Raw genomic sequence first — 21579 nt, 5'->3', positions numbered from 1 at the left:
TCAGATGGTCAAAGCATTGGGAGCTTCAGCTTCAGCATCAGTCCTTCCAATGCATATTCAGGGTTGATTTCCTTTAGGTTTGACTGGTTGGATCTCCTTGCTGTCCAAGGGACTCCCAAGAGTCTTCTCTAGCACTATAGCTCTAAAGCATCAATTCTTTGGCGCTCAAGTGTTCCTTATGGTCCTGCTGTCACATCCATTGAGTTGAGTTGGGCGGAGTTGAGCTGAGCTGATTCTTGGGATGGGCTGGGAGGAGGAGAAGGAGGAGCTGCCCACAGGACAAGGGTATTGCGAACTCTCCAGAGGCTCCCCCTGCCCAGGTCCGCCGGCTCCCTTGGGGCCCAGTCCTGACCTCGCTCGCTGTCTCCTATTAGGAAGTCTGGAGGAGAGAGGCCTTCTGGCATGGAATCAAGTCCAGGAGGAGTCTGAGGAGACTACGAAGGCTTTGGAGGTCTACGGCCTCCCCTGGGGGATCGGCACCAGGTTCTGCACGTCCTCCTGCGCCCAGTACCTCCCCTTCTGGCCCCGGGAAGGTGCGGTGGGAGTGAGCCAGCTCTCGCTCTGGCCCTGGGACTCCTCAGGAGAGCGGCCCCCGAGCGCCACAGACACTCGGATGTGAGACGGCTCCTTCTGCACCGCCCCCACCCAGTGTGCTCCTCGCCCCACCCTCTGTGGGAGGTACCCTGTCATCTTGAGCGCCTCTGCACCCCACACATGGTGGCAGAGTTAGATACATGTTAGATGAAGGCCAGGCAAGCGTGCTGTGACCCCGTCAGCGAGTCAGCGAGGCCTGGCCTCAAGCTACATCCTTACACCGTGCTCAGCCCTCCTGTCTCCAGGGTAAACCAGGGCAGACTGGTGTCCACACAGGAAGCCTCTAGGCAGTATTTTGATGCTTTGGGAGGCAGAGGCTTTGGGTGGGGCAGGGAACAGAGATGGGGCTGTTAGCTAAAAGGTGACAGTAACATATCTCTTCCTCCGCAAAGAAGTATGAGGCCTGCTGACCCCTCCCATCCAGGTTCCTCCCAATCAGGCCCCTCCCCTCCAGGCCCCTGCCATTTGTAAATGCTGTGCTTGTGCTAAGTCACTTCAGTCGTGTCCGACTCTGACTCTGTGCAACCCTATGGACTGTAGACCGCCAGGCTCCTCTGTCCATGGGACTCTCCAGGCAGGAATACGGGGGTGGGTTGCCACTTCCTCCCGCAGGGGATCTTTGCACCCAGGGATGGAACTCACCTCTCTTACTTCTCCTGCCTTGGCAGGCAGGTTCTTACCACTAGTGCCACCTGGGAAGCCCCTGTAAACCCTGAAGGGTCTGCAAAGCTACAGTCCCTGCATATCCCCAGTGCTAGTCCTTGGCGTCACATAGTGCATCACAGGATGGTATGGTGAGGCAGTGAGCACCGGGGGTGTCGAGTCAGATGGCACCAGGTTTGGACCTAAGACTTAACCTGCACTGCAGGTTCTCACAGGGACATGAAACAGCCAAAGCCTTTGAAAAGCCTTCAGTGGAGTGGAGCCACTGTTGTCATGATTCATAAACTATACAGAGCCAGGTGAACCTGTTCTCTCTGCATCCTCAATGGATTAGTCAGGATTCTCCAGAGAAACAGAGCCAATAGGGTGTCTGTGTACATACATATATATATACATGTATGTCTAGAGATATATATGTACACACACACATATGGGGAAGGCAGATGGAGAGATTGACTTCAGGATTGGGCTCAGGTGATTGTGGAGGCTGGCAAGTCTGAAGTCTGCAGCGCAGGCCATGCAGGCTGGGACGAGTTGCAGCTGGAATCTGAAGGCAGTGACTGGAAGAATTCCCTCTTCCTGAGCGAGGTTAGGGCTTCCCTGATAGCTCAGTTGGTAAAGAATCTGCCTGCAATGCAGGAGACCCTGGTTCGATTCCTGGGTTGGGAAGCTCCACTGGAGAAAGGATAGACTACCCACTCCAGTATTCTTGGACTTCCTTTGTGGCTCAGCTGGTAAAGAATCTGCCTGCAATATGGGAGACCTGGGTTTGATCCCTGGGTTTGGATGACCCAAGGTGAAAGGCTATCCACTCCAGTATCCTGGCCTGGAGAATTCAGGGCCACGGGGTCGCAAGAGTGGTCTGTTCGGTCCTTCAACTTATTCGATGAGGCCCACAGTAATCTGCTTTACTCAAAGTCTGCTGATTTAAATGTTAATCTCTTCTAAAAAAAAAAAAAAAAACAAACACCTAAAACCTTCATAGAAATATCTATAAAAATGTTTGACCAAGTACCTGGGTACTATGGCCTTGCCAAGCTGACAAGTAATAATAACCATCACCCCCAGTACACAGGCCCAAGTGCACTGATGCATTCTGCCCAGCAGCCTCACCAAAAAGCATTCCGAGTACTGTGGGACCTGACGTGGACTCCATTCAGGAGTCTTTATTGCAAAAGAAGCAAATATAGGTGATTCTGCCTTGGCGACTTGGAGCACAAGATTGAGGTCAGCATTGCTCCTGGGCTATTAGAGCTTGCAGGATGTGGGGTGGACGCCAGAGCTCTCTAGAACCTATCAACACAATGCCCTGAACCAGGTGTGCTGCAAGTACCCAGTGTCATGGGACAGATCCTGGCCGTCCTGTTCTTGAAAGACTCATTGCCTGGTCCTCGGGTGCATCTGGTACCCCCTGCAGCAGGCCAGCACCTCATTCAAAACAACCCCGAAAGACCGACACACAACCACACTATTCTTAAATACTTTATAACAACCAGAAACTACAACCATCAAAATGCTTTCGGGGCAGCCCACTCCAAAATGCCAAGGCAGGGGCAACTTGGGCTGCCAGAACTCAAAGCCGGAGACCTCCAGCCTCCTCCATCCCCTCCTGCTTCCAGCCCTCCTGCATCACAGATCTTCATCATCAAATGTCTCCGTGCACCTCAACATTATCATCTCATCGTCAACAGGAAGGTCCGGTTCCTGCAAAACACCAGTAGAAGAGGATTCAAGTTTTATTTGAGGGCTCCAGGCCTCAGGCGGGGGAGATGGCCCCACCATCTCAGGCATGCCTCCTCCCTCTGCTTCTCCCCCACATCTCTTCAGCGGTATCTTCTCCTCCAGCTTCCAGCCAGGAAGTTAAGAGCAATGAGGGGCAGGGAGTCCATTTCCATTTCACTCGACTCCGTACTCTACAGTCTCCAGAAGGGCTTCTCCTGGATACAGTAGAACTGGCTTCTGTCCTCTCCTGGGGATTTCTAAGAACGCATGAGCGAGACAGGGGCAATCTTAAAGCTTTATCCAAATGCCCTCAACAGAGGATGATGAATTATACCACGATGCACCCACCCATGGAATACTCTGCAGCTGCTTCCAATAAAAGGAATGGGATCCTTCTCTGTGGGATACATTATTTTAAAAGAGCGAGATCCAGAGCAGTGTGTATGGTGGGCTGCCATCTGCATTTGACGTATGTGTGCTCAGCTGAGTCTGACTCTTTGCGATCCCATGGACTGTAGCCTGCTAGACTTCTCTGTCCCCGGGATTTTCCAGGCAAGAATATTGGAGTGGGTTGCTATTTCCTTCTCCAGGAGATCTTCCCAAGCCAGGGATCAAACCTGGGTCTCCTGCATTGCAGGCAGATTCTTTACCACTAGAGCCACCTGGGAATACCATTTGTATTTGATAGATTATATAAGTAGCTGGAGAATATTTCTGGATGACTGTATAAGAAACTGGTCATGATAATTGCCTTTAGGGGAGGGACTGCAATAGGAACAAGGAACATCAGTAGGTGAGACTATCTTTTCTTTGTACATCTTTTGGTAACAGTTAAACTTTAAACCACATGGGTTAGCTATTTAGGGATCATTTTGAAAAGAAACAGCATTATGTTAATTTAGCAAGTGTTTCTCATTCCCTTAACATGACACCAGCTAACCTGATTCCTCATTGCCTCTTCCCCTAAAAGTACATTCCTGGGTTTGTGTTCTTCCTGCATACCCCCACCCCAGCAGAAAATCACCCCTGTAGTTTGTTAGCGCTGTTCTTTAAGGGTTGATTCCCTTGGGCCTTGGGAAGCACCCCTAATCCAGCCAACCATCTCATGGATGTGGGACCAGACTGGGGGTGATTCTGAGAATGAAGCTCCAGAGAATGGCCCTCATCTGCTGTGCCCTCCTGATAGGGGTGGGGCACATCAGAGCCAGAGCATCCAAGAGGGGGAAGAACTGGTCAAAGGAAAATCACCCGGACCCCGCGTTTAGGGTGAGGATGGTGGCAAAGGTTGAGAAAAGGGGGAGCTGGAATGTGGAGGATGCCCCGAGGCCAAACATCTGGGGAGGGAGCCACACACTGGAGCCTGTCATAGAGGGCCCGGGTGTCATTCCAAATGTTCTGCCTCCTTCAGTCAGTTCAGATCAGTCGCTCGGTCACGTCCAACTCTTTGCGACCCCATGAACCGCAGCATGCCAGGCCTCCCTGTCCATCACCAGCTCCCGGAGTTTACCCAAACTCATGTCCATTGAGTCGGTGATGCCATCCAGCTATCTCTAAGCCCCTGAAAACGATGATGAGGGACTTTTCAACTGCAGATCTGTGAAAGTGCTAGGCTGTAAGAGGTGTCTGCTGGGACTGGGTGCTGAAGTGTGTTTAGTAGCATTCCCTCCAGTTCATGTCCACCTGGAGCCTATTTGAAACTAGAGTCTGTGCAGATGTGATTAACTAAAGCTGTAAGCTGAAGTCATCCTGGATTTGGGGTGTGCCCTCGATCCAAATGGTAGGTGTCCTTACAAGATGAGAAGGACACAGAGATGCACAGAAGATGGAGGCAGCAATGCAGCTGCAAGTGCAGGGACCTCCGGTGTTGCGGGGAGCCACCGGGAGCCAGGAAAAGGCAGGGACAGTTCTCCCCTAGAGCTTTCAGAGGGAGCATGGCGGGTCAACACCACAACTGGGCCTTCTGGGAGAATAAATTTTTGTTGTTTTAAGCCCCTGAGTTTGTGGTAATTTGTTACATCAGTCCTAGGAAACCAATACAGGTACTGGGATGAACAAGGAAGAGAATGCAGTTGCCCTCTTTACACACCCTGTACCAAGGCCTGAGGCCTCCTGCATGAGGACACTTGGGCAGCTTGTTCAAGACACAGATTCCTGGGGCCACATCTCACAGCACTGAATGGAAATCTTGAGTGTGGGGATGTCAGGAATTTGCATTCCAATGAGCTCCCTAGGTGGGTCAAGTCTGAGCGCCTGTGCTTTACATGAGCTCCAGTCCTGCCAGTTCTTTCTTTCCTGCTATGTGTAAGGTAATGAAGTGGGGAAAACAAAGACCGTCCCATCCATCTGCTCTCAAAGCCTTGGTAAAGTGACCTGACTTCACTGTGTCCAGAGAAAGGGACTCAGTGGTCAGGGCTGGCAGCCAAGGGTTGGTGGGGGCTGCAGAGAGCAAACTGCAGGAAAGGGCCTTGGCTCCAAGTGGTCTCAGCAGAGGAAAGTGAAGGGTGAGCAGGAAAAGGGCCACACTGAAAAGCTTCCCTGATTATTTTGGGACATTTTCATCACTATCACGCATCTTTTAAAATAAACAGCTATATTTTTGCTAAATCAGTGGGAAAATCCATGCCTCTGCATCTGAAAGGGGCTGTCTCCTTGGCAGCTCATGAATAACCCCCTCCCTCCATGGAAACTTCCAGGAATGGACCTTCTAACCAAGACCCCCACAATGCATGTCACTGTGGGCTGCACAGTCAGCTTTTTGGAAGCAGAAATTAATATCCTTCAAAAGCTGACAGCAAACATTACCCCAGGGTCTCAGAAAATGATGAACTAGTTCAGCCTCTCAGAAAGGCATCAAGGAATCACACATGTAGGAAGGCCTGCCAAGAGCCAGGTCTCTGAGGTCTGGTCCCTGCCTCAAGGCTCTCAGGCTCGGATGCGCCCTGAAGAGCATCCCTCTGCCTCTTCCCTGCTTCCCTGGACATTCTCCTTCCACAAGATGCATTAGACTAAAGTCAACTATCCATGGAAGAACGTCCCTCCGTGCTGTGAACTGGGGGAGCTGCAGCCCGTGCTCCCCTCCAGAGCCCACCATCCGAGGGGAGACGAGCCAAGGCCTGACTGCACCCTGCTCCATCCTACCTGTTTGACCTGAGTGTTAACACAGCAAAGGCCTTTGAAAAAATCGATGATCTGCACGTAGAGCTGAAACTTATCCTCAGGAGTTTTTGAGTTGCAGGCAGCCAGCACGGAACTAAGGGCAGAAAGGAGGAAGAAACAGCAGTTAGAATCCTAACTTTTTACCTCTACTTTGTTGTTGCTGTTCAGGCACTAAGTCGTGTCTGACTCTTTGCAACCCCATGGACTGCAGCATGCCAGGCTTCCCTGTCATTCACCATCTCACAGAGTTTGCTCAAATACATGTCCATTCATTTGGTGATGCCATCCGCCATCTCATCCTCTGTTGCCCGCTTCTCATCCTGCCCTCAATCTCCACCTCTGCTTGCACCCTCTAAAAATATCTGGATTACAATGACCACCAAACACTTTGAAGCACGCAGCTCAACCCTCTAGTGGCCCAGAGCCTTCTGTGGAAGGTTTGCACAGCCCCAGTTCCAGCATCATGTCTGGAAGCTGCTGGGAAAGCAAGACTACAGGGAGACTGGCCCATGGGTCCTAGTTCAGTGTTCTGAGCTGTGGCCTGGGGAACAAGGAGCAAGATTTCCTCTCCGCCCAGTCAGGCTCTGCTCCCACCCGTGGCTGCTCAGGCTCAGGAAGCACAGGGCACGATCAAGTTCAGTCCCTTGACATGCCTCTGCTCAGGAGGTCTAACGTGAAACGCCAGCCCTGGCACAGACGGAAGGCTGCCCTGAAGATTCTTTTCCTGCTGTTTCCTGGGACAAGGGGAGAAGCCTACCAAGGACTGTGAATCAGGCCTGGACAGCTGGTGGTGCTTTGACCTCGCTTCCTGCTGGAATGAGGCCTCACAGTCAGCTTGGGAACCCTGGCAGCAACCCTCTGCCTTTCTGGGGAAAGAAAGAAAAAAAAAATGTTTCCCCTAATTGGTTGTTTTCTATTCCACCAGCAGGGTGAGGAGTTAACAAAATTATTTGCCAAGTACACTTTTCAACCAAATTGTGTTCACAGCCCAAGCCCAACAAAGAGATAGCAATGTCTGTCTCCAGATGGTTTCAGCAAAATCAAACTACATAGCTGGGAAGAGTCACCACGGAAAATCGCTTTGAGATTTTGGGCAACTCTGGCTGGGCTGGGGGTGGGGGAGGGGGTGGCAGCTGAGTTGCAAATGCTGACATCTCATCTGCCTGCAGGCCACCAGGGTTCTGGGCTGGAGCCACAGGCCTCAGAAAGAATGGAGATGTTCTTTGGGATCATGAGAACATGAATGTCACCTCATTCCCAAGGCAGAAAGCTACATGTTCTTGCTTCTTTAAATTAAAAAAAAAAGTTATTCATTTGGCTGTGTGGGTCTTACTAGCAGCACGCAGGATCTAGTGCCCTGACCAGGGATCAATCCTGGGCCCCCTGCTTTGAAAGTGTGGAGTCTTAACCACTGGACGCTTCTTTTTAACCAGGTATCTGAGGGGGCTGTGCTTGTAGGTTGTAAGACCACAGCTTTTCAAAGTAGCAAGGAAATTTTAGTCCTAAACTCTCTCTTTCTGAGAAAACACAACTCTGTGTGTGTGTGTGTTTAAAAAAAAACAAGCTGCTTCTTGTTTTAAAATCTCGCCAGATGCTCTTCTGACTTCAAGGGGTCATCCCTCCTTCTACATCCTTCCCATCAGCACTGTGAAAACAGCTTCTCCCCTTGTGCAGCTCAGAGACTCAGTCACTCACCCCAAGGCTCAGGCATGGGGCCTGTTTCCATGTTGGCCCACCTCTCAACCAGACTGACTGCTGTAACCTCTCAACACCTCTCTGTGTCCACCTCTCAAACCAGACTGACTGCTGTAACCCACCCATGGCCAGCTCACCCCAGGAGACAGTTCAAACCACCTAGAGTTGACAACTCTGGCTGATGTATCTCAGCCCTGGATCACAACGGAAGAACTGTCTCTGCTGAAGAAACCCCAGAGAAGATCCTCCCCAGGGCAATGGCACAATCCTAGAACCAGCCTTTTCTGAATCACAGGAAAAAGTGGATTTCCGAGAACTTCCACTGAATTATGCTCCCCTCTGAGAGGCTGCAAGGGAGAGGGTCCTGAACACCCCAACAGGGATACACACACACAGTCTCATACCCCTCCTCACCTGAGGCTAGATGTGCCTGGAGCTTCACTTTTGTCCAGGGAATTTGCCACATCGAAGGCATCTTCAAAAAGGATCTGAAAGAAACCACAAAACTTCACGTGTCAGAAATCTGCCACACTCTGATGTTTGCTCTTGGTTGCCAAGGGATAGAACGTCTCCCTACCCCCTGTCCCCAAAGGGATGCATGTTAAAGCTGAGGCCCAAACCCAGGGTCTCTGCTTGGTGACCTTTACAGGGGATGAATATTAAGTTCTTGACCACCCAGAAAAAACTGCCAACCCCAGAGAGTGGCTGAGAGATGGGGAAGCACTGGGGACCACGGTCTCCTCTTTCTAAAGAGGGTGGGAGCTTAGGTGGGAGAGGCAACAGCCAGAGGTGAGCCTCTGTTTACATGGGAAAGGGCTCATTTACACCGCCCAAGGGACAGACTGAGCCCAGGGTCCGCAATCTAGCAGTTTCATGCTAGGGGAACAGAGGTTAACGGGGCTGGGGGGTTAGGTTGCAGAGAGCCCACTCCCAGGGTGGATATGCCACAGTCAACCCGCTCCCTCCCACGTCCCTGCCCCAACCTCACTCCACCTTGGGAGTCCCTTGCAGTCACACCAGTCACTTGGGGTGCTTGATAAAAACAGATTCTGAGCCATCCCCTCAAAGACTCAGATTCAGTGGGTCTAGAGTAATAGCCTAGCGCCTGCCTTTTAACTAAACTCCACTTGAGAAGTCTTGAGGGTCAACAATAAACTAGAGACCAAAGGGCAGAGATTTGAAAAAAAAAAAAAAAAGAATATGTGATGAAGGATGCAATCCTTAGAGCAGGAATTAGGCATCCTGGATAGGTCCTCCCACATGCTGGGCCTCGCCTGTGAACTGGAAGGACTGGGTGAGGCAACAGTAGTTTTCCATGCCCGGGTCCTGGTGTCTAGGAAGCCCCCCAGAGAATGGGGCATCCAGGGCTGTCTATTGGAGCATAGAAAAAGCTAAAGAATTCCAGAAAAGCCTCTGCTTCATTGACTACTTCAAAGGTAAAGCCTTTATAGATCACAACACACTGTGGAAAATTCTTAGAGATGGGAATACCAGTCCACCTTACCTGCCTCCTGAGAAACCTGTATGCAGGTCAAGAAGCAACAGTTGGAACTGGACATGGAACAATGGACTGGTTCCAAATTGGGAAAGGAGTACATCAAGGCTGCATACTGTCACCCTGTTTATTTAACTTGTATGCAGAGTACATGGGAAATGCTGGGCTGGATGAAGCACAAGCTGGAATCAAGATTTCTGGGAGAAATATCAATAACTTCAGATATGCAGATGACACCACCCGTATGGCAGAAAGGAAAGAGGAATTAAAGAGTTTCTTGATGAAGGAGTAAAAGGAGAGTGAAAAAGCTGGCTTAAAACTCAACATTCAAAAAATGAAGATTATGGCATCTGGTCCCATCACTTCATGGCAAATAGCTGGGGAAACAATGGACACAGTGAGAGACTTTATTTGGGGGTTCCAAAGCTCCAGTACTTTGGCCACCTCATGCAAAAAGTTGACTCATTGGAAAAGACTCTGGTGCTGAGAGAGATTGGAGGCGGGAGGAAAAGGGGACGACAGAGGATCAGATGGCTGGATGGCATCACCGACTCAATGGATGTGAGTCTGAGTGAACTCCGGGAGTTGGTGATGGATAGGGAGGCCTGGCGTGCTGCAGTTCATGGGGTCGCAAAGAGTCGGACATGACTGAGTGACTGAACTGAACTGAACTGAAAATCAGTGCAGAGGGTGACTGCAACCATGAAATTAAAAGACACTTGCTCCTTGGAAGAAAACCTATGACAAACCTAGACAGCAGAGACATTACTTTGCCAACAAAGGTCCGTCTAGTCAAAGCTATGGTTTTTCCTGCAGGGATGTGCGAGCTGGACAATAAAAAAGACTGCTGAAGAACTGATGCTTTCTAACTGTGGTGCTGGAGAAGACTCTTGAGAGTCCTTTGGACACCTAGGAGATTAAACCAGTCTGTTTTAAAGGAAATCAACCCTGAATATTCATTGGAAGGACTGATGAAGTTGAAGCTCCAATGCTTTGGCCACCTGATACGAAGAGCCAACTCATTGGAAAAAGACCCTGATGCTAAGGAAGGATAGAAGGCAGGAGAAGGGGACAACAAAAGATGAGATGGTTGGATGGCGTCACCAACTTAATGGACATGAGTTTGAGCAAACTCCAGGAGACAGTGAAGAACAGGGAAGCCTGGCGTGTGCAGTCCATGGGGGTCACAAAGAGTCAGATATGACTGAGTGAGCAACAAGGGCTGTTCCCCCAGCATCAGAGGCATCTGGAGGTTCTCTGGCTCGAAGACTCCCCAGAGAGACACCGGACATCTCCTTAAAGAAACCACCCACTGAGGAATGTTTGAAAAGTCAGGGCAAAGCAGGGCGGTGGTGCCATGCAAGCTGAATGTCCTGCAGAGCACTAGATTAGCAGCAGAGAAGCAAAGAGTCGCCCGCCCCACTAGAGCAGGGAGGAGAGATGTGGCCCCAAGTGGGAGCAGCAGCCTTCCGGGCTGTCCTAATTCTGAAAGAGCAGCGGAGGAGCCCACTTAGATCTCAGCGCTCAGCTACCGCTAATGCCCACCAGCGCTCCGCTTGGCTGACCATGGCTGGGGTTAACAGCTCGAACTCCGAGCATTTACAGTAAAGGTGTGGGTACCTCCGCTCTATTAATACTCTGCGGGGTGAGAGGGAACTGAGGGTGGAAATTTCTGGAGATGTTCCTCCCTGATGCTTAAGAAAGAGCCAGAGGCAGTCTTTTCTCTTGCCTGAAGGAGAGGATGTATGGATGTGAGACTTGGACTGTAAAGAAACCTGAGCACCGAAGAATTGATGATTTTGAACTCTGGTGTTGGAGAAGATGCCTGAGTGTCCCTTGGACTGCAAGGAGATCCAACCAGTCCATCCTAAAGGAAATCAGTCGTGAATATTCATTGGAAGGACTGATGCTGAAGCTTAAACTCCAATACTTTGGCCACCTGATGTGAAGAACTGACTCCTTGGAAAAGATCCTGATGCTGAGAAAGACTGAAGGCAGGAGGAGAAGGGGACGACAGAGGATGAGATGGTTGGATGGCATCACCAACCCAATGGGCATGAGTTTGAGTAAACTCCGGGAGTTGGTGATGGACAGGGAGGCCTGGCATGCTGCAGTCCATAGATAGGGCCGCAAAGAGTTGGACACAGCTGAGCGACTGGACTGAACTGAACTGAACTGATGCAGAGGAGGAGGAATAATAACTTGATTGCTACCAGCCGCCATTCCACAATTATACCCCGTGCGGTAAATGGGGAGGGCGGGAAAGGTGAGATGCCAGCCCTGAGAGGAGGCAGAGCAGGGAGAAGGAAAGAACCGAATCTACGGCCACATGGCCGGGAGATGTAGCGGAAGTCCTCCCGCCGCGCAGGCCCTCCCGGGTGGGCAGAGTACATCACCTCTTGGTTTAATGAGCGAGTACTTGAAGCTGAAAAAATCCAAGTGGATACAGCCTTCTAAGCCGTCTCTTCTGTAATCCCCATGGAAAGGCCAGGAAGGTAACAGGAGAAAAATAAATGTTCTCTGGTTGTGCATATATGTCGGGAAAATCAGAAACGTACTGCGCCAACATCCAGACAGCACCTCCAGGTGGCTGTGGGAACCCTGCTAACTTCCCCGGGCGTCTCCAGGCAGGTGATGGAGTCATTCCTTCCTATCCACCCTCCCTCTCACCCTTGGGTTGGCTCACCTCCTCAGGGGTGGAGACCAGCGAGCAGCTGGCCCCCTGGCTGTCAACCCCGCTGTCCTTCATGCTACCCTCGGGGCAGGCCGGCTCTGGACAGGACCCCACGAGGCTGCTCTGTGCCTGCTCCCAGGCGTGCAAGAGGATGGTCTTCCTCTCCTCCGAGAGGGTCTGCCACAGATGGGAGATGGCCGCGGACACGATGGGGAGCGTCACCTCCTTGGAGGAGATGATCCTGTTCCTGATCAGAAAGTCCATCGTCTGCTTGTAAAAGCTGAGGTACCTGCAACCGAAAGGGCAGTGACCCCCAGACCTGAACCCAGTGGCCCAAGGTCCCCCAACCCGCGGCGGCTCCTTGGGATCCCGTGGTGGGGAAGGGGGGCGGTGAAGAGCACAGGCCTTGCCCCGCACTGTGCTTCACCAGGGACTCAGCCTCACTAGTCCCTGCCAGCCCTGACCCTAGCAGTGCAGAGCCAGCTTGGGGGCCACGGGCGACTTAGTTTTGTGTTTTGGGGTCCCTTCCTAAGTCCTCCCAGCGCCCTCTGTGAAGCTTACTGCCCGACAGAAGAGAGGATGAGAGGCAGGGCAGGCTGACTCTCTCACCAGGGGAACATGGCTTCAAATTTAGAGCCCGGGAATATGCAGACATGGTATGAGCTCGCTTAAATTTGGAAGCTGTGGGGTAAGCCTCTTTCTGTTGGGCCAACTCCTCCAAGCCCACATACATGGATGTGTTCAGCCTTCAGTTTGCAGAGGAGCAGTGAATAGCACAGAGAAGGCAATGGCAACCCACTCCAGTACTCTTGCCTGGAGAACCCCATGGATGGAGGAGCCTGGTGGGCTGCCGTCTATGGGGTCGTTAAGAGTCAGACATGACTGAGCGACTTCACTTTCACTTTTCACTTTCATGCACTGGAGAAGGAAATGGCAACCCACTCCAGTGTTCTTGCCGGGAGAATCCCAGGGACGGGGGAGCCTGTTGGGCTTCTGTCTATGGGGTCGCACAGAGTCGGACACGACTGACGCGACTTAGCAGCAGCAGCAGCAGTGAATAGCAGGTGGAATCTGGGCTAGCCACTCACTGCTTCCCTTGCTCCAAGACCAGTAATGCTGTGGGGGTGGGGAGGCATTTTAGCCCTCAAATCCCCCACAGTGTCACCCCAGATAAAGTCAGTCTGAGGAAACACAGCGCATGTGCTGTGCAAATGTGGTTTCATGACTATTTCTCTAGCCCCTCTGCCAGCCCCACCCCCGAGCCCTTCCTGTGTGGAAATCCGGAGGGCCCGTGACTCAGGGCCTGCAGGGTGCTCCCGCTGGAGCACTTGTCCCCTCCCCCACGGGCGCCAGGCCTTTCACACCGTTCAAATTCCAACAGGTCTGGCAGCACAGTGACAGAGGAGTGTGAGAGCTCCACTTTTTTCTCCTCTTCCTCCTCCACCTCCTCATCCTCTTCCTCCTCTTCTTGGTCTTCCTCCTCCTCCTCCTCCTCTTCTTCTTCCTCCTCCACATCCTTCCCGGCTGCCTCGAAGGAGCACCAAGTGTCCGAGCCTTTCCGATGAACTTTATTTGACACCAGACTGGGGAGGAAGTAGAAACAAGACATTTACAGACTAACTTCCTTCATGAACATCAAGACTAAACATTGAAACGCAGTTTTAGCGTATTTTATATATGTTATATCTATGCATAAGTGGGCTTCCGCGATGGCTCAGTGGCAAAGAATCCGCCTGCCAGTGCAGGAGACACAAGACACCCAGGTTTGATCCCTGGGTCAGGAAGATCCCCTGGAGTTGGAAATGGCAACCCGCTCCAATGTTTTTGCCTGGAAAATCCCATGGACGATGGAGCCTGGTGGGCTACAGTCCATGGGGTCGCAAAGAGTTGGACATGACTGATGGCCCAAGCATGCAGACAACATGGTCCTCTTACCCTACCTACCCTACCCTAGATATGTATAAATACATTATGACCAAGTGAAGTTTATCCTAGGAATATAAGATGGTTATCCAAGCTTTGAAAATCAATCAGTGTAGTTTACCATATCAACAGACTAAAGGAAAAATATTAATTTCAATATGTGCAGAAAAGCACTTGGCAAAATTCAACATTCATTCATGGTTTTTAAAAACTCTCAGCAAACTAGGAACAGAAGGGAATTTCTTCAACCTGATAAAGAGCATCTATAAAAAGCCTATAGCTAACAGCATACTTAGTAGTAAAAGATTGTTTATCTGCCAAGATCAGGAACAAGAGAAAGATGTCCTCTCTTACCACTTCTATTCAAAATTATGCTGGAGATTATAGCCCATCCCATAAGGTGAACTAAAGAAATGAAAGGTGTACAGATTGGATAGGAGGAAATAAAACTGTCTTTGCTGACAATGTGATTATCTATGCAGAAAATCCCAAAGAACCTAAAAATATGTGGCCAGAACTAAGAAGGAAGCAAGGTTTCAGAATACAAAGTTGATATACAAAACCCAGTAGTATTCTGTATACTAGCAATGAATAACTGGAAATTGAAATTTTAAAAAGTAGCATTTACAGTAGCACCCCAAACCATGGTTAAATACTTGGGTTTAAACTAAAAGCCCCACCTAAAAAAGAAAGCAATAAATTGGACTTCAAAATTCTGCTCTTCAGAAGATAGTTTTAAGAGAATGAAACAGTATGACACAATTTGGAAAACCAAGACTTGTGCCCAGAATCTCTTCATACTGAGGGGAATAATCCCCAAGGCATCAGACTGAGTTAAAAAGCAAGTGCACCAGAAGAAACATAGGAGGGGTCTCAGCCTCTCGCTGTCTCTCTTTCTGTTTAATTTCAGAGTGGAAGAAGTCTTTCTGACTATTCACATAACATCAGGTGCCATTGTAGATAGACAGATTAGACTTCACTTTGCATGGACTAAACAAAAAACAGAAATGCTGAAATAGTAAAATAACCAACCAAGGTATGATTCTTTGTAATCTATATGCTAGAAGGAGAGCTGATTTCTCATTGTACATAAAGCGCTTCTACCACTAAATAAGAAAAAGACCACCAACCAAACAGGAAAATGGGCAAAAATTAGGTAAAAACAGGCTTCCAGGAAGGGAAATACAAATGACCCTGAACTAAGGCACTTAAGCTTACTTATAATTTAATTAATTTAAAATATAGTAACTATAAAATGCAATCAATCTAGTCCTCTACTGGTACCACAGTTTTAATTATTGCAGGTTTATAATAATTCTAGTGAAAAATCTTCCCTAATTAATATGATTCTGAAAGAAATTTAGCCACCCACATGTGGGTGATACAAGTATTAATAAGATTTTAGTATGTGATAGTGTTCATATGTTAAATCAGGAGGGAGAGCATGGCGTCTGTAATAAATGGGGGGTGGAGTCAATAGCTAACGTCTGCCTCACTGAGATCATCTCCCAGGCTGATTTCTAGCTGGGGCCAGTCTGATTTGTAAAATATGGCCACAAATACCCTGCCACGTATACTCAATACACACACACACACACACTTGCCTCCACATGACCAAACAGTGCAGATTATGATTATAGGTGATTACATCCTTCGTAATACTTTTCTGTATTCTCAGTGTCTACAATGTGAATTTAATTAAATCATTTTTCTCCTGATTATTTCCTTTAGGATATAGTACACATTCGCTGTTTTAAAAAACTGCAAATACAGAAAAGCGCAGAGAAGACAATATAAGAAATCAGTAACACCGCCCCAAACGAGGGGAACAACCTCACTTGGCTTCCGCAGGTTATCGGGAGACTCTGATCACAAGCCGTGTGCAGTCCCCTTTTCAGAGTGAGTAAAACTGTTTACACACATACTCCAGCGCCTCCTTGGAGGCCGGTCTAAGCTCACACCGTGCTGGGAACACCCTGGTGCCACCAGAGGTGACGAGGGCCCGGCCACTGTGCCCAGAGTCCAGGTCGCGCTTGGAGCAGCTGCGCAGGGTAAGGTGGCGTGGGGCCTGGGCCAGCCTTTGAGAGCACAGCAAAGACGGAGGCTACAAAGTGCATGTCAAAAGGTGTGAGCGTTAAATGTCCCACGTGAGATCACAGAAGTGTGAGAGAGACGTTAGTCAGGCAGCCTCTCTTGTCTGAGTGCGCTGTTATAAACGAGGTTCCCCTTTCAGCTCCCCTTCCCCTTGCAGAACCCGCATGTACTACTTTTCCCTTTCTTCTCTGACATCCTTTTTAGCTTTTCTTTGGTTCCTGTGAAGCTAGAAAGTAGGCAGAGATTTAGATTTCCCTTATCTTCTTATGTATCCTTCAGTAAAACCATTAGGTAAGTTTTTTTTTAAAGCTATCATACTATATGAATACTGTGATCTCATTTCTCTACAAAATAATGTGCAAAATAAAAAAAATGAGGATATTCTTTATGGTTTACATTGATTTTCTTTGAGTGGTGAGATAAGTACTTTCATGGTCTTTTTCAGGTACTTCTGTTCTTTTTGACATTTTCTGTTAATAAGTAGGATTATTTTTATATTCAGGAAAAATCCAATACATGCGATTAGGGTAAAATGGAGACGAGAACTCTCCAGCACAAAGCCATTCTAAATAGATAAGCAGTGCCTCTCACTCTGTTCTGCATTCTGGAGGGGAGGGTGGGCTGTCGAGCCGCAGCAGAACCGTGGCAGAAGAGCAGAGTGTCCTGGGTCTCCTGGTGCTTGGGGGTTTTACCTGGGGTTTCTGGAGTACATGCTGGCATATTCTTTCTTGGCCTCCTCTAAGCTGTTTGCATTCCCATCCTCCAGGTTGAAAGATCCTATTAAGGAGTTGAAGGCAAGGGTCACACATGATAAAGTCGGGACTTGGTCCAGTCTCTCCTGCCTTTCTGGACTGTGTGGACCATGGGTGGTTGCTGAGCCCACCCAGGTTCAGTGTTAGGGGTCAAGAGCCCAGTTTCACCTCTCTTTTTAGATGGGAGAGGGAGAGGGACAGGGGAAGAGCTTCTTGAGCCGGCCCTTCTCAGTCAAGGCATGGAGAGCACCCCGTTGAGAATTTAGCTTCCACTGACTCATGAAACCCCAATGTCCAGCCTGAATGCCAAAGAAGGGAGATAGCTTCTGCCCTTTGCTTTCAAGTTGGACAGCCCTGGTACACTTCTCTGGCCTCTCAAGAGGAGGTCAGACACCTGGGAAGAAACTCCTCTTGCTCACACAGCCTGCTGACGTTCATCCATCCTGCCAGACCCTAAACTCACTGAGGACAGGGGCATGGATCTCATCGTACCCCTGGCCCAGGTGCAGTGCCTGGCAAATAGTAGGCTCTCAGTAAATATATGTTCACTTGGCTTACCCCAATCTCTCTGTTTTCAACAGAAAAAACCAACCAGCCCTACACTGGGAGGCAGAGGGGTGGCAGGTATGGATTGCTTACCTTTCAGCTTTAGCAGATTATCCAAAGTTTGTTCCAGTTCCTGAATACGATTCTTCGCCTTATTCAAAACTTGCCACTGAGGACAGAGACAGACAGTGCGGAGAAGCCAGCCTCCCCCCGCAGAGTTGGTTTTGTGGACACGGAAGCCCCTTTCCTGGCCTGAAGCCACCCCCACCTTGGGTGCGAAGTCTGTCTTTGACATCGTCGACAGAAAGGGTAGGAGCTAGTTCTGAGCCACAGAAGGCACCACATTTACTTTGCGTTCTGGGAATGGTTCTCACAGAAATACCAAAGCATTTGGAAACCATTAGGCTGTGTTCAGCAGACAGTTAGGGCTGCAAACGACTATAGACGCACTGTGAAGTTGGGATGGACAATGTCTGTAGAGGCAGCACAAAGCCCCCTCCTCCCCCCATTAACTTCTGCTCACTTCGCACAGTGTGCTACAGGCAGGTTAACGGTAAATGTACTAGTTTAGTATTAGTAAATGTACTGCTGCTGCTGCTGCTGCTAAGTCGCTTCAGTCGTGTCAGACTCGGTGCGACCCCATAGACGGCAGCCCACCAGGCTCCCCCGTCCCTGGGATTCTCCAGGCAAGAGTACTGGAGTGGGGTGCCATTGCCTTCTCCCAGTAAATGTACTAGTTAGTAAAAATACAAAAATGTATTTTTGTGTGCCAGATGCATACATTCTAGTTGACCTAAAGTCTTATCAAATGCTCTGTCAAGTTGAACTATGAATTTCCTGTCCTGCAAAAATAGAATCGCAAGCATTTCCTTGCTCCCTCCTTTCCTTTCTTCACCACTGGATATAACATTAGTCAAGTCAAAATGGTAACTGCAAGATTTTACAACAATGAGAAACGCTGAATATTATGTATTATTCAGACCGCCCAGTGCCTGTGAGGAGTCCCAGACCTCAGGCACGCACAAGGGCAAAGAGCTGTATGCCCAACCTGGGGTCACAGAGTAAATAAAACTGCCCGGCTTTCAGGCTGCTGACATTCTAATAGGGAAGGTAAGCGTGGAGACAACCACTCATCACACAGAACACACAACAGCCCCTCTTAACGGGAGAATTCGGTAAGCGCCGCAGAGGACCGTGGGAGCGCCTTTCAGGGAAGGTGGAGGGACCCACCCTCCTGGAGGGCCCGACTGAGCCCCACTGGTGTGTGAAAAGGAGACTGGAGGGCGACTAAAGGTACGCCACTCTGCAGACCCATGGGACGGTGACTTGAGATCCAGCAGACCACGGGGATCTCGGACTGCTCCTTTAGAGCAGGGCCCCTGCCGTCCTACACCATCTGCTGGCCCCCGTCCCGGGCTCAGAATTACACCATTGGGTCAGCAAGAACGCTGTCCACTCGGGATACCTGGGGCCGACGGGCTGGCCGAACCCCAGGTTTGGGAGGCGAGGACTTTCCAGCCCTCTGGTCTAGGACAGTCACCTGCGTCCGCGCAGCGTGGCCACCCCATGCCCACCTTGCAGTCTGACTGTGTCACCTGGGCCAGAACAGAGCCACGTAGGCCAGGTGCTGTTCACTGAAACTCTGTATCTACAACATTTTTGGCAGGCTGATTTTCTTAGGACCTTTGTCTGAGTTGAATTATGTCCCCCTAAAAAAAGATGTGTTAAAGTTCTAACCCCAGGCCTGTGAGCGTGACCTTATTTGGAAGCAGGGCCTTTCTCGAGGTAATCAAGTCAACGTGAGGTCATGAGGGTGGGTTCTAACCCAGTATGACCAGTGTCCTTATAAAAGGGGAAATTCGGACACAGAGACAGACACACACAGTGACTGGAGTGACGCCTCTGTAAGCCAGGGAAGGCCAAGGATTGCCAGCAAATGCCAGAAGCCAGAAGAGGCAGGAAGTGTTCTCCCCTAGGGCAGTCAGAGGGAGCCAGCACCTGGATTTTGAACCTCTAGAGGCTAGACCTCTGAGACATTTCTGTTGTTCTAAGCCACCTCGTGTATGGTATTTTGTTTTGACAGCCACAGAAAACTAGTACGACCTTGCTGCCATATGTCTGGATCTCACTCTTGTAAGGCAAATCCGTTCTGCATGGACACTACAAATGCAAAATTCAGCGTTCTCCCTCCAGCAGGAGTGCAAAGGAAGGACAGGACAGAAGATATTTGATTTCCAGGCTGCCCCCTGGCTGTGCCATCCCAGGCAAATAGTCTAACTTTCTGGAGCCTCAGTTTGCTCCTCTGCAGAGTGAGGGTGAGATGAACGGAGCTGGGAGGAATAAATGAGGTGATGCATGGGGAAACGATACTCGCATTCTAAACCACCCAGGACCGTGCTGTTTTTCATGCTTTTTCTTGTTGAACTCCACGGCAGGCCTCAGGAAGCCGTGACTGGTGTCCCTGTTTAACCGATGTGTTAACTGAAGCCTAGTGAGGAACCTACCTCATGTGGACTGATGCCACTTAACAGCCAGGCTCTCCACTACCACATCATGAGGTATGAATTTTCAGGGGTGCAGAGGGTTTTCCTCTAGATTTACTTCCACTCCTTACTGCCAGCCCCCAGTACCTGTTCTTTTCTTCAGTCGTGCTGCCTGTCTCTGCATATTCTTCACTGGCCAGTGACAGGGGCCTTGGGGTTGTTGTGCACCCCTGGATGCATGTCACCCGGGGACACGGAGCAGAGTTGTTCTGGACAGGCTCTTTGCTGAGAGGCCTGGATGTGGCCTAGTCTGCAGCGGGCAGCTAAGGCACGGCTCTCAGGCAGCAGCAGACAGAGCACCATGAGGCGCCCACAGCTGGGTGTCGGGCAGAGGAGCAGCGCTCCCCCACCCCTCACCCCCCACACCCTTCTAGAGGAGCAGGTGGGAGCTCGTTTGAGATTCTTCCTGCCCCCCTTGGATCCGGGCACAAGGGCACTTGGGGCACCTTCCTCTGTTTTCCACAGAGGCTCTGGCCCTGTGCCCACGAGTGTTGGGGGGCGGTGCTCTTCTGTTCACCTGCTCTGGAAGCAGCACCAGCCCAGACAGAAACCCACAGTTTCAGGGCAACGGGCTGGTCCAGAAAGATGGACGGTGGAAAGAGGGTCTGGCCTGGATCCCCAAACCTGGCCTCTCCCTGGCAGCTGGCAGGTCCTGTCTGAATTCCAGTTCCCTCCGTTAAAGAGGGTGAGGGGCCTTGAGGCTACCACAACTTCCCCCACGTTGGAGACCTCCTGACTGCTCCCTCTGGTGATACCAACTCCACCCTTCCATCACCACCCGAACCCACGCGAACCTTCTGTGCTCCGCCAGAGACACCAGTCAGCAGTACGACAGCCCAGGAAGGAGAAAGGCAGAATTAAGATCAGGAAAAGACAAATGCTTACCTGGAGAGTCCTGCCGCCTAGGGAAAGACCTGGTTAGTGCATGAAACCTGAGGGACACACATGCCCCTGTAGTGGGGGGTGTGCCTTGGGGAGAGGGAGTTGTGTGTGTTGCAGTGGGAATGCAGGGTCCAGGCAGCGGCTGGAGGCTCACCACAGCCCATGAGAGGGATGGGCATTGGTGTGGCTGGCTCACCCGGCCTCTCGGCAGGTCATTTCCCTCCTGAGGCCAGGCTTGTCTGCAGCAGGTAGGTAGGGCCCCGAGCAGACAGAGCGCTGTGAGGTGTCCTCTGCGGGCCGCTGACCCACCCGAGCCACAGCCCTCGGGGGTGGAGCTCCAGGCCAGTCCCCACCCTGGCTCCACAGTCTTTCCATGTGTGGGAGCTTTTCCTCCCTACCCTCCGGTCCCCATACCTTTGAGGCTGTGAGATCAGAGTGGGAGTAAACAGCCTTCCTGAGGTTGCCGAAGAGCCCTGCCAGGGTGGCTCTGTGGCGGGCCTGGGACAAGCGTCTGCGGGCCACCCGCTGCTCCAGCTCCTGCAGGCGCCGGGGCATCATTCTGCCGCCAGCGTTGCCGCCTTCTCCTGCAGTCTCCATGAGAAGCTGCAAGGTGCTAGGCTTGGCTTGGCCCTAAATAGTAAAGGTAAAATATTAAAGAGAAAGGAAGGTAGATTGAAGCCAAATGGGGAACAATTCCCAAGTAAAAGTTCCCAAACCAATGAGTATAATCGACAACAGATACACAATCAACCATAGGTGATACAAAACCTGTTATCGAAGCTCGACTCCCGAAAACCCAAGGTGCTCATACCTGACTTACAGTCAAAGAGCACTGCTGCT

General features: G+C 50.5%; 2 protein-coding genes across 7 annotated transcripts in view; one reads left to right on the top strand and one right to left on the bottom strand.

Moving 5' to 3' along the window:
- Nucleotides 1–4967, top strand: part of LOC101107957 (solute carrier family 23 member 1-like) — a 64780-nt gene extending 59813 nt beyond the window's left edge. For all 6 annotated transcript variants that reach the window (XM_060414881.1, XM_042248878.1, XM_042248880.1 and 3 more), the window contains one exon: nucleotides 375–4967. In XM_060414881.1, the coding sequence (XP_060270864.1) occupies nucleotides 375–619 (245 nt within the window). In that variant the 3' untranslated portion in view covers nucleotides 620–4967. The remainder of the gene's footprint in view (nucleotides 1–374) is intronic.
- Nucleotides 2727–21365, bottom strand: STRA8 (stimulated by retinoic acid 8). Its single transcript, XM_027968835.3, has 8 exons — nucleotides 21154–21365; nucleotides 17408–17483; nucleotides 16709–16793; nucleotides 13364–13582; nucleotides 12012–12288; nucleotides 8245–8318; nucleotides 6118–6229; nucleotides 2727–2961 (listed from the first exon to the last, which is right to left on the bottom strand). Exons 1-8 carry the CDS (start codon nucleotides 21334–21336, stop codon nucleotides 2887–2889), a joined length of 1101 nt encoding a protein of 366 aa, XP_027824636.2. The 5' UTR covers nucleotides 21337–21365; the 3' UTR covers nucleotides 2727–2886.
- Between the last annotated feature and the right edge of the window lie 214 nt (nucleotides 21366–21579).

This window comes from Ovis aries, chromosome 4, assembly GCF_016772045.2.
Source record: "Ovis aries strain OAR_USU_Benz2616 breed Rambouillet chromosome 4, ARS-UI_Ramb_v3.0, whole genome shotgun sequence".
Taxonomy (NCBI): Eukaryota; Metazoa; Chordata; class Mammalia; order Artiodactyla; family Bovidae; genus Ovis; species Ovis aries.
This window is presented reverse-complemented; position numbering and strand designations above follow the sequence as displayed.

Bases quoted from the DNA above. Each gene is read 5' to 3' on its own strand.
- STRA8 (XM_027968835.3), bottom strand. From the start codon at position 21,336: ATGGAGACTGCAGGAGAAGGCGGCAACGCTGGCGGCAGAATGATGCCC. The intron at 16,794-17,407 runs GTAAGCAATCCA...ACTCCTTAATAG, and splicing joins TAATCTGCTAAAGCTGAAAG to GATCTTTCAACCTGGAGGAT. The intron at 8,319-12,011 runs GTGAGCCAACCC...GGTTTCTTTCAG, and splicing joins TGGTCTCCACCCCTGAGGAG to ATCCTTTTTGAAGATGCCTT.